This window comes from Solanum verrucosum, unplaced genomic scaffold (genome assembly GCF_900185275.1).
Source record: "Solanum verrucosum unplaced genomic scaffold, falcon-dt-bn FXZP01000196.1, whole genome shotgun sequence".
In the NCBI taxonomy this organism is placed as follows: domain Eukaryota; kingdom Viridiplantae; phylum Streptophyta; class Magnoliopsida; order Solanales; family Solanaceae; genus Solanum; species Solanum verrucosum.
The window spans coordinates 4,242,145-4,258,611 of record NW_026020420.1 but is presented as its reverse complement, the minus strand read 5'-3'; the positions used below and the strand labels follow the sequence as shown (position 1 = coordinate 4,258,611).

The following is a 16,467-nucleotide window of genomic DNA, read 5'->3' as shown; positions in this document are numbered from 1 at the left end:
GTCTTTTAAGTTAATGAATTATAATTTCAGAATATTTATTATGTGTGCTGGTTAATCATTTGTGTATTCAGTGTTTTTCAAATGTATACTAAAAAAATAGGTGATGTTTGTATGCGATTGATATTGACTGGAAAAATTAAGTCAAATCTTAGTATGAAATTGGTATACATTTGGTATCCAACTGACGTCCCAGTGGTAAAATTGAAAAAAAAAACATGTAATTGAGATTTCAACTGAAATAGCCAACGTAAAACTAGTTAACATTGTATCTAATTTGTATAAATTTAGTATTGAATTGATATCCCATTGGAAAATTAAAAAATCAACATGTGGTTGAGATTTCAATCAAATTAGACAACCTAAACAAGTTAATGTTGTATTAAATTGGTATCCAACAGATATCCCACTTGAAAATGAAAAAAACAAAATGTAACTGATATTTTAACCAAATTAGACAATCTAAAACAAGTTAATGTTTTATCCAACTTATATACACTTGGTATCCAACTTGGTATTTTAGAACAAAGACAAAAAATAAAAAAGTATAAAATTAGTATCCAACAGGTATAAATCCGGGAAGAATAAATCTGGTTGTAAAACAATGCATATTATATATTGTTGTCAGAAATTGTAGCAAAAGAAATATACATCACCCAAAAATCAAAACATGTAATTAAAAGTCTAAACTGCAATAATTAATACAAGTTTTATATTTTCCTCTCTTCAATTTATATTCCGTATTTAAGTGTGATTTTTTTTTTATCATATTTAAGCTAAAACTTAAGAAATCATTATTAAAAATTTTATGATCTCATATTATCTATATATATCAACAAATTTCAGAATTAAATATACTTACTTCACCAACAAAACAGTATTTTAGATATAGAAAAACACACCAAAACCAAATTCAAAACTTAAGTAAAATGATTTTTTTTCTCAAGCAATCAAGTTTTAGATTAATTAAAATAAAAAACGAAATCAAATTTTCAAAATATAGGATTCTTAATTCTAAAAAAATCAGATTAAAAAAAAAACAATATCAAAATTTAAAATAAAAAAAAAGCATCAAGAAAAGCAAAAGAAAAAAAAATAGATTAAAGAGAGAGAAAATTACATGTTAAAATATACGGTGATAAATTTTATTTTTTAAAAAAATTAAATGCCCCAATAGTCATTAATAAGTAAAAGTTATTTGAATAAGTTCAAAAATCCCTTAAAAGGTGTAATAGATAATTACAAATTGATTCTCTCTCATTAATATTATTTCTCTCACCTATTAATTATATAAAAGGAACTGCAATCAATATAATTAAATAATTAATAATATAAAAATATAAAAAGATTAATCATTTAATAAAGTAAATTTTAATTGATTTTTAAATAAAGTTAAATTTAATTGATATGTTATAACCCGTAATTAAACTGTTATAAGTAAGAATTTTTTGAGAGTAGGTTTAAAACTCGTAATATTGTCTCTTAAATGTGTATATGGTGTGATTTTTCCAAATATTTTCATGAAAACATATATAATATAGGGGAAATTGTATGAAATAACAAACTATTAATTCAAATTAAATGCTATAGTCATAGTTTATTTTATTTGTAATTCGCAGCAAACATCCCATTTTTTTACAATCTGATTCGGTATACAATTATCCATTTTATACATTTCGGTATAAAATGTGTTTGTGTTTGTATAAAGCGAGAGAAAAGCGTATATACAAATACATATATTTCGTCATATACACTTATAATTATACAAATACAGATCTTATTATATAAATTACAATGTATAAATGAATTTATACAAAACTGAACAATCTGTATAAAATTGGATGTATCTAGCGAATTATACAAATCAAAAGCTCCATAGCAAACATAACATTTGTTATGGAGCGCAATTATGCAAACTATAGTTATTGCATACAAATATGATTTTTATGTTTGCTATATGTGAAAGTTGTTCTTATAATATATTAATGTATATATGCTATAAAGCATATATGAAAAGGGAAGCTATGCAAATACTCCACTAAATAATTATACTATATACCCCTCAACTAATTTCGATTAACTGATACTTATTGTATTGGTATCATTCAGGCTGATAATTTTGCTTAATTGATACTAAATCAATATATATATATATACTCTTATAGTATCATTAACTAATGACTAATTTATGAAAAAGTATTTTAGTAACTCAACTAGTTTGCTATTTGAACTTTTATCTTATTAGTAAGAGTGCGATTTCTCCTCATGTAATGTCCTTCCCTATTTCCCAAAAAAAAATAAAAAAATCAAAGCACTAATCCATGTGCTTGGTTAATTTTCAAATTATTAATATTTCGTTGGTCAATTTTTTTTAAAAAGATTTCTATATGGAAACAAGAAAACGTTTCTTAAAAGATAGAAAAAAAAATCTTGTAAAAATAGGGACAATACGTTTCATAAGTGGTGATATTGTTGATTGTGTTCCTTACCCCTAATACTTCGAAAAATATTCTATACTGATTCTGAAATAAAATAAATAAGAAAATCACCTATGTCAATTTTGCGAGGCACAAGTAAAAAGAAATTCGATCGGACATATTATTTAATTGTTTAGAAAGCATCCAATAGAAAGCAGCCAAGTGGATGGTGAACTTTTGTGTTCATAATAGATAGGAGCTTCTGGAATTTAGGATATCAGTGGTCATATTTTGCCAACGACCCAAGTATATAAATGCAAATTAAGACATAACCCAATAAAGTACTATAAGTTATAATATGATTAAAAAATATATTTAAAATATAAATTAAAAATTATACAATTTATATTTTGATAAACGAAAAGTAAGACATGAATAAAATGAAGAAAGTATTTTGTTTGTAGATGTATGCCTATAAAATTGACAATTATTTACTTGACGTCTGAAGACTAGAACTGTCAAAATGGCTGGTCCAATCCAACTTTAACGGAATAGAGAATTAAATGGGCTAGGACGGACTGACCCTTTTAATTAAAGGGCCGATAAAATAGCAGTCCAATCCAGCCTTAAGCGGGCCACGGGTTGGCTCTTCAACCAAAAAATAGACAATATTGATTCCTTAGAAAGAGTATCGAACATTGATGTTTGATTAATACAACATCAATACATACAAAAATTCATCCATAAATTACGCATACTTCAGTGAATGCTTACATAATAGCCAAGATACAACATTCATAAGATTCATCCAAGCAAAAAACATTACATGATCACTATTTTCATAAACGAGATAATAATAGAGAAGTGGAAAATTAAGCGTAAAAACAAAAGTAAAAGAGGTAAAAAATTCTTAGTTATAATGAAGTACTGGATTTAGGATAATAAGAAAATTTAGTGGGCTAATGACCCTAAAATGTAAAAGATATGCAAAGAAGCTAGACGTGATTTTATATTTATACTTTTAAAATATTTATTGACAAAATCTTAACAAATAAATCACTACTTAAAATATATATATATATATATAGTAAATATTTTTAAAATTTACAGCCCACGGGTTGGCCTTTGAGGCTTGCGGGTTGGGCCTACGAGGCTAGCGGGCTAAATGAGCCTGGGCTAAAAAGTCTCGTTCCTAAATGGGCTGAAAAAATTAAGCCCAACCCCACTTAATTCAAGGGTTGGGTTGGGCCGACCTAGCGGGTCAAACCCATTTTGACAGCTCTACTTAAGACCATCTCCAACCCAATACCAAATTTTACACCAAATTCTTATTTGGTGTAAAATTTGATGTTTTGGAGCTCCAACCCAACATCAAATTTTACACAATTTTGGTGTGTGAATAGTGTTACACCAAATTTGGTGTAACACTATTCATCACACCAATTCACTTTATTGATTTTTATAATATTATTTCATTATACAAAACTTTTCATTAAACATTATATAAATTATATGTTTTAATTAAATCTCTTATATATTTAATTATTTTTTATGTAATATTTTTATATTATTAATTTTAGATATAAAAGTTAGTTTTTTTTATAAATTAATTTTTCTATATATGACTTTTTTAAAATTAAATTTATGTTAGTTCTACTATAAATTATAATTGGATATAACTACAGTTAATCTTGACAAAAATTATCGATTTCAATAATTTCTAGCTCGACATAAAAAAATAAAGGACAAAGAAGCTCATTTTGAACTACGTAATGCATTAATAGAGCATTTATGAGAGCACCGTAGTGATCTTGAAAGTTGAATATTTATGTAGAATTTAAATAATTTTTTCAATTATGTAATATTTATTTAATTGTATTTCATTAATGATTTCACTTTTATTTGTATTATCCATTATTATGTATATTGTATAATGTATAATATTTGCTAGCAATTTATATTATTTAAAAATTATGGTATAAAATAATTTTATATTAAGCGACTATAAAAGAAAATAATACTCCCTCCGTCCCTATTTAGTTGTCCATTTTAGAAATGACACACAGATTAAGGCAACAAAGATTAGCATAGTGAAGTTACAATTTTACCCTTATAGTACAATTTACAATTCCAAAATAAATTCACTCAAGATAACTAATCAATGCTGGGAAGTTCATAAGTTTATTTACTTTATTTAAATATGGGTATAATAGGAAAAAAATTGTTGTCCTTTCTTGATTTGTCAAAATGGACAACTAAATAGGGACAACTAAAAGAGGAAATATGGACAACTAAAAAGGGACGGAGGGAGTATGAATTAAATATGGTGAATGTTTTAAAAAAAATTTGTTTTATGAAATAAGAAAATATAAATGAAATAAGAAATAATAATATAATAATGAAAAGAAAAAAAATATTTCTTTTTGGTGTAAAATTTGATGCAGTAGGTTGAAGTTGATTTACACTAAAATAGTGCTGACAAAATTTTGTGTGTGGGTTGGAGATGCCCTAAGAAAGACATATATTGACTGAATTTGTATATAACCATGGACTTCTTGATATATATGTCTATAAAAAGGAGTCTACGGTTTATAAAATACAAATGATAAATTTTAAGACTTCAAATATCCTTAATATTAACTTCCATTGATAGCAAGTATTTATAAGAATGAGCTCTGTAATGACAATAACTATTTAATAGGCGTTCATTATTCATCAGTTTGAACATGCATTTTCCCTCTTCTAAATTTAGATTCATAGCACGCTTATTTTAAAATTATTTAATATATCATTTTAAACACTTAATATTAATTAGCATAAGATACGCATGTCCAGAAACTAATTGGGTTGGAATATTTTAAGGGTTTTAACTTTTAATCCAATAAAAATTCTTCAAAACATAGGTATTATTAAAAAAAAATTGTCTGGAAGAAGGTGACACCTTTTGTACTCTTGTTACGGTTAAGTTCTAGAGTAGTATATTACTTCCAATATTTTAGTTGAAAAATGCGATGCAATTCAATTTCTATTTTTATCATCAAAATTTTGGTGGAGGGGGGATGTTGTACAATAATTGACTCAATTTTTCTTATTCTACAATAAGAAATATAGGAAAACAACAACAAAAAATAAAAAAATTATTGAGGAGAAAAAAACTTAAATTAATATTGACCACAAAACCAACTAGTTCCTAGAATACTCCATTTTGTTGTTAATCTAGTTTCTAGGACATTCAAAAAAGACAAAAAAATAAAATAAAAATGTCCATGTCAAAAAATAAAAGCCTCATCAAAATGTCCACGTAATATAGCCAATCTACCATCGTGTGGTTATTATGAATTTGTAATCCAAAAAAATAGTAACATTTTTCATATACTCCAAATAACTTGTGCTATATAAATTCTCCTCTTTCCCTTACTGTTTTATTCAACAATCAACTAATTTAACTCACCAAAAAAATAAAAATTAAGAGCTTGTGATCAATCAGTTGTTTGATTTTCAAAGTTGTCAAAAAATATTTTTTTTGGAAAAAATGGCTAGCTCTGTGTCAACTGTTGCTGCTGCCAACAAAGTACTGGTATTTTATTTTAATTTCTTTATAATTTAATACATGCCAACTTGTTTAATATAGTTAAATTATGTCTTTTTCTTTGTTTTAGCTAGGAAACAATAATGATTCTTGTTTGTTTAGTAAGGTTGGGACTTTTGTTTCTAGTCAATTTTCTACTAGAAACAAAAGTAGCAATTGTATCTTATGTACATTAATGTTGATCATACACTGTCAAATGGGATGGTTAAAAGAAATTCAGTGAAAATAGGAGTTGTTTATTGCCCTAGGGGCCTAGTTTAAATGGCAAAGGTTTAGGGACTTGTGACTTAGGTAAGAGGCTCGAGTCGCGCGTCATATTAACTAAGTCTGGTATTTAAGTGGAGAAGGATAGAGGACAGATTCATTATTATGAGTTTCAAAGATTGCGTTGGTCCTAAGGGATGGACCAGGACAAATTTCCCGATCACAAAAAAGAAAAAAAGATCTCTCCTTGCGTCTCATTTTATGTGAGGTGTTTGATTTTTGCATAGATTTGTGAAATTTGTAGTCTAAATAAACTATAGAAGTTTTTGTGGTTATAGATTGTTTCATTAAGGGTAAAATGATAAGTTTGAAGTTAAATTGTTACTAAATATAAAGAAAAAAATGTCATTTTTGAAACTGACTAAAAAGGAAAGAGTGTCACGTAAATTGGGGCGCTGTTAATTTGTCTTAGATAAAGACTAAAAGTTGGATAATATTTGTCATTTCTTTGATGGGAATGCTTATTTGTGTGGAAAACTAGCAAGAAATTAACTTAATGGATTGATTTTGAGAATGTTCATGTTTTAAGATTGATACATATACATTGCCTGTAATTTCTATCAAACTAAAGTAGTACTACGTAGGAGTGCCTCTTATACTAAAACAGAACACCTTTGGTGCAGTTGAGTTTGAACCACACTGTTGCTGGAACTTCAGTTCCAAGCACTGCCTTTTTTGGCAAAATCTTGAAGAAGGTGAACGCGAATGGCGCTTCCAGCCCCAAAGTTTCGAACAGGAGCTTCAGGATTGTAGCTCAAGCACAAGAGATAGATGAGAAGAAACAAACGGATCAAGACAGATGGAAGGGCCTTGTGACGGACATGTCTGATGATCAACAGGACATCACCAGGGGAAAGGGTATGGTAGACCCTCTTTTCCAAGCTCCTGTGGGTACTGGTACTCACCATCCTGTCTTGTCATCATACGAATACATCAGCCAGGGTCTTCGTCAGTAAGTCTCTCAACTAATTCTTGAAAGTTGAGGTATAATTGTGTAAATATAATCCTTCCGAATATATGAATCTAAAATGAAAACGTTTGCTTGATTGTTATTTCCAGATACAACCTGGACAACACGCTGGATGGATTCTATATTGCTCCGGCTTTCATGGACAAGCTAGTTGTTCACATCACAAAGAACTTCCTGACATTGCCCAATATCAAGGTCTCTTATTAAAATTTGGCTTACAACTTTTTTCGTGTCATAAGTTGAATGGTTTTAATATTAACAATTTTTTCTTACAGGTACCACTAATTTTAGGTATCTGGGGAGGGAAAGGTCAAGGGAAGTCATTCCAATGTGAGCTTGTCTTTCGAAAAATGGGAATCAAGTGAGTATTAATGACTTGACACATAAGATCATTTTGTTGTAGTCGACAAATTTTCAACTATGTTTGAGTCTGGATTATTTGCAGCCCCATCATGATGAGTGCTGGAGAATTGGAAAGCGGAAATGCAGGGGAGCCAGCAAAATTGATTAGGCAAAGATACCGCGAGGCAGCAGAAATCATCAGAAAAGGAAACATGTGTGTCCTGTTCATCAACGATCTCGATGCAGGAGCTGGTAGAATGGGTGGAACTACACAATACACAGTTAACAACCAGATGGTGAATGCTACCCTCATGAACATTGCAGATAACCCGACAAATGTCCAGCTCCCCGGTATGTACAACAAGCAAGAGAATGCCAGAGTCCCTATTATAGTAACAGGTAACGATTTCTCCACATTGTATGCCCCTCTTATCCGTGATGGTCGTATGGAAAAGTTCTACTGGGCACCAACCAGAGAAGACAGAATTGGTGTATGCAAGGGAATTTTCAGAACTGACAGCGTACCTGATGAGCACGTTGTAAGGCTTGTCGATGCCTTCCCTGGACAATCTATTGGTAAGAACACTCAAATTTGTGACTATACAAAGAAATACTACCAAATGATGATAACTTATGGTTGTATTTGTTCTTAAAACAGACTTCTTTGGTGCTCTGAGGGCAAGAGTATACGACGATAAAGTCAGAAAGTGGATTGAAAAAACTGGAATCGAACAAGTTGGGGAAAAACTATTGAACTCTATCGAAGGACCTCCAAAATTTGAGCAACCAAAGATGACAATTGACAAGCTCCTCGAGTACGGATACTTGCTTGTCCAAGAGCAAGAGAATGTGAAGAGAGTTCAATTGGCTGACAAGTACCTTAAAGAGGCAGCACTTGGAGATGCAAATGCTGATGCCATCAACACGGGGAACTTCTAATGTTTACCAAAACATAAAAAAGAGGTTTGATCTTCGTTTCAACGATAGGATTTTACAAGTGATGAAGGAACCTGTTTCTTCAAAGTTTTCGGAGAAACTTTTGTGAAAGTAGAAATAGGACACAAATTGTGTAATCTATTCAGTTCTGTTCAATATAAGAGAATGCTGTGTGTCCCAATGATACTTCTATTTTCCCCAAAGTTAAACCTTATCATTTATGCACATGTTCACACAAGACACGAAGAATTTGATTGCATATACAAATAATCTGAATTTCAACAATAACAACATATTAGCCAATATTTCAATTCAAAAACTGAAAAATAGATAGTACAATACTAAAAGTCTAGAACTTGAATGAGAAAAACATAGAAGAAAAGTCAAAACACCGAAAAATAAAAAGAGAGGTAGAAGTAGCACTCAAGTTTGAAGAATAAGAAGAAGGAAAAAGAAACAGAGGAAGACGAAATCTGAAGAAGAAATATGTATTGGTTGGACTTTGGAGTCGGTCACCGACTTGTTTAATCGCAGTCTAAGAGTGCAACTATGCAAATTTAGAAAGAAAACCCCAAAATTACCTTTTAACTTTTAAAACCCTAAATTGGTGCTTTTTTTTTTTTAGAAAACACAATAGTCAACGCCTTTCTCGCCATAGCGTTGCCTTTTTGAAGATCGCCTTGCCACAAAACTACGATGAAGGGTCGCCGGCAATCACCTCCATTCGTTATGTTTGCAATTGTTTGTGGCTCAATGAAATTAATTACTAATATTATGTTTATGATGTGTATTTTAGAGAGTGCTCATCTAAAAACCTGTTTCTCTCATACAAAAGAAGAAAAAAAACAATTCTCAAAATAAAATAATCTTTCACATCAAACGTTAACTGTTTCTGTGAAAGGCAAAACTCTTGCTCTGCATATGGGGCAAACTTTCCTGTTCAACAGCGACTGTTTGACGCAATCCGTATGATATTTGTGTCCGCAATGCAGTTCTCCAATGCTCTCTTCGTCTTCATATTCACATTGGCATATAGCACAAATATCTGATTCTACTTCGAAATCGATTTCATCTTCACCATAGTAAGTTCTTATTTTCAAATACTTCAACAGATAGTCCTCTTTCACCTCATGATCATGATTATCATCCTCATTATCATGATTATAGAGAGCACCAAAATTGGGGCCCCTTGAAGTACGCGGATTATAGCTTCGTTGTTGATGATTGCGATAATTGGGTGAAGAATCAATATGGGTGCGATTACGTGAAGAACGATGAGTTTGTCGATGATTACTCATTATTTCTTTTTTTATAAAAGAAATTAGTTCTTTTTGAGTTTGAGCAGAAAAATAATGTTGCAAGGATACAAATATAGTTTGGATTCGAGCAAAGTATTAATAGTGTTTAATTTGGATGAGTTTAACATATTAATCGAGCAAAGTATTAATAGAGTTTAATTTGAATGAGTTTAACATATTAATTTCCATTAATATGTTTTACTAATTTTAGTTGGATTCCTATTTTGAATCGATTTGGGTTTCGAAAATATACTTTATTCAATTTGTTAAAAAGAGCTTTTAGTTGGATTCCTATTTTTAATCGATTTGGGCTCAAATAATTTTTAATGACAATTATGATTTTGTATTTAGAACTTTATACAATTTGTTAAAAAGAGCTTATGATAACATGATCTAAAAATTTTCATATATTACCGCAGATATAACAAAAGAAAGTAATGTGAACAAGTTTAGTTGCTCAACAAGTACATTCCCAAATATAGGTGTCTAAATGAAAAAAATGTGAACAAGTTTAAAAGGTCACATATATAATTGACCAAAAAAAATAATATACGAAATATCAGAATTAGTGACCTAAAGGCAAATCGTAACAGCAATTACATGATCCATTCTCTTCCTTATAAGTTATAATCAATGGAAAGCCTGGAAAAGTTGAGAAAGGAATTGGAACGTTGGGATTATTCAGCGTATTACTATCAAAAGCAAAAACTATTATGATTCGAAAAGGAAAGCCTATTATTATAGGTTGATTCGTTTCTGCATACTTGCAGGCCGTCTTAACCCATAGGCCATTAAAGTCATCGCATGAGGTTCTATATTTTTTGGGGCCCCCATTTTTTTAAAGAAATTACTTATAAATGTAATTTAAAAAAAATAATAATTATATGTACTATGAGTGCTACGATTTCTACTAAGGAAATTGCTTATGAAATGAATTGCTCTGATCATGTGTGTCTCTCAATCGCACTGATGTGGATAACACCCCACTATACACATCATATATATATTGCCACGTCATTTTTTTTATTACAAATAGTATTTTTTTTAAAAAAGAAATCTCAAACTAATCTCCAAAATCATTTCTTTCCATTTTTTCTTTTCTTGCCATACTTTTCATCTATTTTGCTACTTAGATTTTATGTTATCGTTCATGTTTTTTCTTTCCTGGTGAATTTTTTACGTTGAAGAGGAATTAGAGATAAGCAAAGCTTTGTTATGTTTTTTATTATAAATTTTGTTGTTTTAATGGTGGTGAGAAATAAAGTGACTAAAATAGAGGATGAGAGAAAGAAGAGAATGAGACCAAAAATGGATCATTATAGAAAAACTCTTCCAAGATGCTCTCAATAAAATTGTGTTACATTTAAAAAGAATCAAACATATGTTTTTCAAAAATCCATCTATTTCACAATTTAGAACTTTTTTTCTCCCTCTTTTACCAAAATCTAAATAAGTATATTTTTGCCAAAACTCAATTCAATGCTATGGTGAAAACTTTTAAAACCCTAGATAAGTATATTTTTGCCAAAACTTTCTCATTTTTGCCAAAACTCAATTCAATGCTATGGTGAAAACTATTAGGACTGATAATGGATCTGAATTTGTGAATGTTGAATGTCACAACTTATTTATCAGCTTAGGCATTATTCATCAGAGGACATGTATTCATACACCTCATCAAAATTGTATTGTTGAGAGAAAACATAAGCACATTCTTGAGGTCGCCAGGGCAATAAGATTTCAAGGTCATATTCCTATCAGGTTTTGGGGTAATTGTGTCCTCACAGCAACCTACATCATTAACTTGTTGCCAACCCCTGTCTTTCATGGGAAATCTCCTCAAGAAGTATTTCACAACTCCAAACCTACTCTACAACATTTGAGAGTCTTAGGTTGCTTATGTTTTGCAAAGAACATGTACATTCATGATAAGTTTCAATCTAGAAGTGTGGTGGTTGTTCACATGGGCTACAATCCTACTACTAAAGGTTATATTCTCTACAATCTCAAGGACAAGAAATTCTTTCTTAACAGAGATGTGGAGTTTAAGGAATCTACATTTCCCTTTGCAGCTTCTCCTTCCACTGCCTGGCACTTATTCCCACCTGTCATCATTCCCTCAAATGTTACTCCACCATATGGTGTATCTTCCTCTGATATTATTCAATTAGATGAGGCCACTGATTTACATGCAGTGGTTCATGAGGCAGTTCCCAGAGGTTCTGATGTTAGGAGATCTCAAAGGAGTTCCAAAGCCCCTTTATGGTTGCAGGATTATGTTGCTTCAGTTCATCTCAAGCCTATCCAGCCCCTATATTCTATTGACAAGGTTATGGGGTATGGTCACTTATCTCACTCTTATCAGGCCTTTCTATCTTCATTTGGTACTGAGGTAGAACCTGCTACATTTAAGAAGGCTTGCAAGGATTCTAGGTGGGTCGAGGCTATGCAAGCAGAAATTTCAGCTTTGGAAACACATCAGACTTAGACTGTAGTACCTTTACCTTCTCATAAGAAAGCCATTGGCTGTAAATGGATCTTCAAAATCAAGTATCATGCATCAGGTGAGGTGAACAGGTTCAAAACTAGACTGGTTGCTAAGGGATTCAACAAAAGAGAGGGTTTAGATTATCAAGAAACTTTCTCACCAGTGGTCAAGATGGTTACTATCAGAAGTGTGTTAGCTTTGGCTGCCGTTGAGAGCTGGCATATCCACCAAATGGATGTGCCAAATGCTTTTCTTCAAGGTGACATCTTTGATGAAGTATATATGAATCTTCCACATGGGTTTCAACTACCTCAGGGATTTACTGTGCACGGGAGAAACCAGTGTGCAGGCTCACTAAATTCCTATATGGATTGAAACAAGTCCCTCGACAATGGAATGTAAAACTAACAGATGCTCTTATCAAATTGGGATTTGTTCAAAGCCATGCAGGTTACTCTTTGTTCATCAAGAAAACTGGAACATCTTTGGTGATATTGTTAGTATATGTTGATGATATGATAATTACTGGCAATGATCTTAGTCTTATTCAACAGACTAAAAGAGTTCTACAAGCCACATTCAAGATGAAAGACCTAGGAGATCTCAGATATTTTCTAGGTATTGAGTTTGCTAGATCACATGAAGGTATTGTGATGCATCAAAGGAAATACTCTCTTGAAATCATCTCTGAGGCTGAACTTGGAGCTACTAAGCCAGCTTCCACACCTATTGATCCTTATGTTCAATTAACTACAAAAGAGTATGATGAAATAAATGGTACAGGAAAAGAAGACAAGTTACTGGAGGATCCAGCGGTGTACAGAAGACTAATAGGAAAGTTATTATATCTCAATGTCACCAGCCAGACATTGCCTTTGCTACACAAACTCTGAGCCAATTTCTACATCAACCAAAACAGTCACACCTCGATGCTGCTCTTAAGGTGGTGAAGTATGTCAAAGGCCAAGCAGGGCTTGGTGTACTATTTTCCAGCAAGAATAACAAACAATTGAAGGTCTATTGTGATTCAGATTGGGGAGCTTGCTTACACACCAGAAGGTCTGTTACAGGATTCATGGTTAAACTGGGAGACTCTCTAATATCATGGAAATCCAAGAAACAAGGTACTATTTCTAGGAGTTCAGCTGAAGCTAAGTACAAGAGCATGGCAAGTGCAGTAGCTGAAGTTGTATGGATAACAGAGTTATTTAAGGAGCTACATGCAGAGGTTGTAACTCCAGCTACTATCTATAATGATAGTAAATCTGCTATACAGATTGCAGCAAATCCAGTACTACATGAAAGAACAAAGCACATAGAGTTGGACCGTCATTTTATAAGGGAGAAAATTCAAAATGGTTTAGTTAAAACTGAGTAGTTACATACAACAGAACAAGAGGTTGATGTACTGACTAAGGGTCTAGGAAAGTCTCAACATGAGTATTTGTTGTCCAAGTTTGGAGTATTGAATTTGTTCACTCCTACCAACTTGAGGGGGAGTATTAAAGATGGTATTACTTAGTACACTAGGGGTCATTATGTAAATACTAGAAGTTAGTGGATTAGATGAAAAAGAGTTAGTTAGAAGTAGTTACATTAGATTCCTTCTTTATTATATATATATATATATATATATATATATAGATCCTCTATAGTAAGGGTAATGGAGTTCATATGAAATCACTGCTTCTCTTCTCTAAGAACATTCTGGATTAACAGAATTGTTCTTCAACCGTTAGATGGTATTCTAACATTTGCAATTACTTATAAAATGTTAGATTGTTGTCATTAAATTTTAATTTGTTGAAAAAGGATTATAGACGTCTAAAGTTCATCTATTATAAATAAAATATTACAAAAATCATTTACTAAACAATTATTCCAGGGACAATATGACGAAACAGGACAATCCAATTAAGCTAAATTTCGACCATATTTATTTTTGTAATTTGTTGCTTATCATACAATGTTTCGGAATTACAGGAAAAAATATCTTTACTACTAAATTTGTATGTACTATACTTACTACTTGTTTCTTTTTTTACCAAAAAAATAAAAGGGAAAAAAACAACTCAAATTGCCTAAAATCAAAATAAAATAATCTTTCACATCAAGCACGCACATCTCTGTTCTTGTGAAGGCAAAACTGAAGCTCTGCACATCGGACAATCTGTCTTCCTCATCAGCCATTGTTTGATGCAATCTGTATGATACTCGTGTCCACATTGCAACGCTCCTATATTCTCTTCGTGTTCGTATACAGATACGCATATAGAACAAATATCTGATTCTACCTCAGCTACTTCTACTACTTCGGTATCGATTTCATCTTTAGCAACAACATGATGAGTTCTTATTTTCAAATACTTCAACACATCGCCATCATCGCCCTCTTCCTCCTCAGGATCACGATCATACAGAGCACGAAACTCAATTCTTAAATTTCTCTCATGATCAATCAAACGACGAGTCCAGTAATTGATATAATCAAACGTTTCTCCACTAATCCGATTGAACTCAATTGGTAGAGCTGCAACATATACATCATCAATTTGTTCATCATAATATGGGAAAAGAGAGTACGGACTAATTGATGGTATAACTGGAGAGTATTCAGATTCAGCAGAGGACCAATAATTCGCGTGTGGATTATTTTGAACATTGTGATCATGTCGTCTAGAAGGCTGATAATCAGGGCGCCTTGGAGCGTTACGCTGATTATAGCCTCGTTGTTGATGATTGCGATAATTGAGTGAAGAATGAATATGTGTGTGATTACGGAAAGAACGATGAGTTTGTCTATGAGCACTCATTGTTTCTTCTTCTTTTTTTTTATCAAAAAATTAATAACTATGTTTTTAGAGTTTGAACAGATTTTTTTTTATATCAAGAAATTAACAACTTTTTTGAGTTTGAATAGAAAATAGAGTAATGAGAATACAACTATAGTTTACATTGGAGCAAAGTATTTATAGAGATTATTTTATTCCCAGTGTAATTTGAATTGGGTTTATAACTCAAAAGAAGCGTTAGTTTCCCTTCTTAGTTGGTTTTGTAGTTTGATTTGGTTTGGATTTAAATTAGGAAAAGGAAACAATAGAATATTTTATAGATTGTATATTTAGTCCATAAATGTTTGATATATATTTGCATAAATTAATTTTAACATGTATATTGATTAGTTTATATGCCTTCTTAACTCAATTAAATCACTTTTAAGTATAGTCAAATTTATATAATTTGGTATAAACATTCGATGCAAATAATTATTGGTCTATAGAGAATTTCCTTTGTTTAATTCACTAAGGATGATTTACACAAAAAATCATATTAGCTTGTCAATTAACTGTGGCTATCATTCACAATATGTTAGGTCATAACAGTTGCAACATTGAATTATCCTCTCTCAATTTATCAATTTGTTGAAAAGAGCTTATAGATATGATCTTAAAAATTCCATATATTACAAAAGATATAACAAAATAAGATTAATTATTTAGTAACATGTGAACAAGTTTATATGTTCAACAAGTGCATACCCAAAATATAGGTGTCTAAATAAAAATTGTGAACAAGTTTAAGAGGCCGCATATGTAATTGGCCAAAGAAAAACATAAAAGAGAAAAAAAGAACAAGGTTGCTAATCTTTACTTTTATAAATAATAATATTAATTACTACGTGAACTTAATATGCGAGAACAAAAAAAAAACAATCCTAAATTATGCATGTGTATATATTTAAGGCCTCTTATTATAATTTGGCTTTAAACCACTAAATATTAACTCAATCCCTAGATCATCTCAATCTTTCCCAGCTGAACGATTTATCTCGATATAATATTTTCAACTATATGAGATTTAGATAAGAGTGACCGAATATCAAATTCAAGGGTTAGAACCTTAAGTTTATTTGGTTTCCCAAGAAAAACTAGATATTAAGACACATGTTAATGTTTGCAACCACGAACCAACTATTAAGAACTAAAAGAAGGTTGATATCTTAATTTCGATAATCATGCAACACACGAACATTATTCCTGAGTTTCATAACCTCAGTAGAGGATTTAGCTACTCTCATGTTTGAAGATTAAATAAAAACAAGAATTAATTGAAAAAAATTCATGAAGCTTTGAATATAAAAACTTGAAAAATAATAGTAGTATTCT

At 31.0% G+C, this 16,467-nt stretch overlaps 2 protein-coding genes across 2 annotated transcripts; one reads left to right on the top strand and one right to left on the bottom strand.

Moving 5' to 3' along the window:
- Positions 1-5,946: 5,946 nt before the first annotated feature.
- On the top strand, positions 5,947-8,701 carry LOC125806968 (ribulose bisphosphate carboxylase/oxygenase activase 1, chloroplastic-like). The gene is made up of 6 exons (XM_049486716.1): positions 5,947-5,991; positions 6,891-7,219; positions 7,327-7,432; positions 7,513-7,598; positions 7,683-8,155; positions 8,238-8,701. The coding sequence occupies exons 1-6, from the start codon at positions 5,947-5,949 to the stop codon at positions 8,516-8,518; spliced, it is 1,320 nt and encodes a 439-aa protein (XP_049342673.1). The 3' UTR covers positions 8,519-8,701.
- Positions 8,702-14,406: 5,705 nt separating this feature from the next.
- LOC125806966 (uncharacterized) lies at positions 14,407-15,114 on the bottom strand. Its single transcript, XM_049486715.1, has one exon. The coding sequence runs from the start codon at positions 15,112-15,114 to the stop codon at positions 14,407-14,409; it is 708 nt and encodes a 235-aa protein (XP_049342672.1).
- Between the last annotated feature and the right edge of the window lie 1,353 nt (positions 15,115-16,467).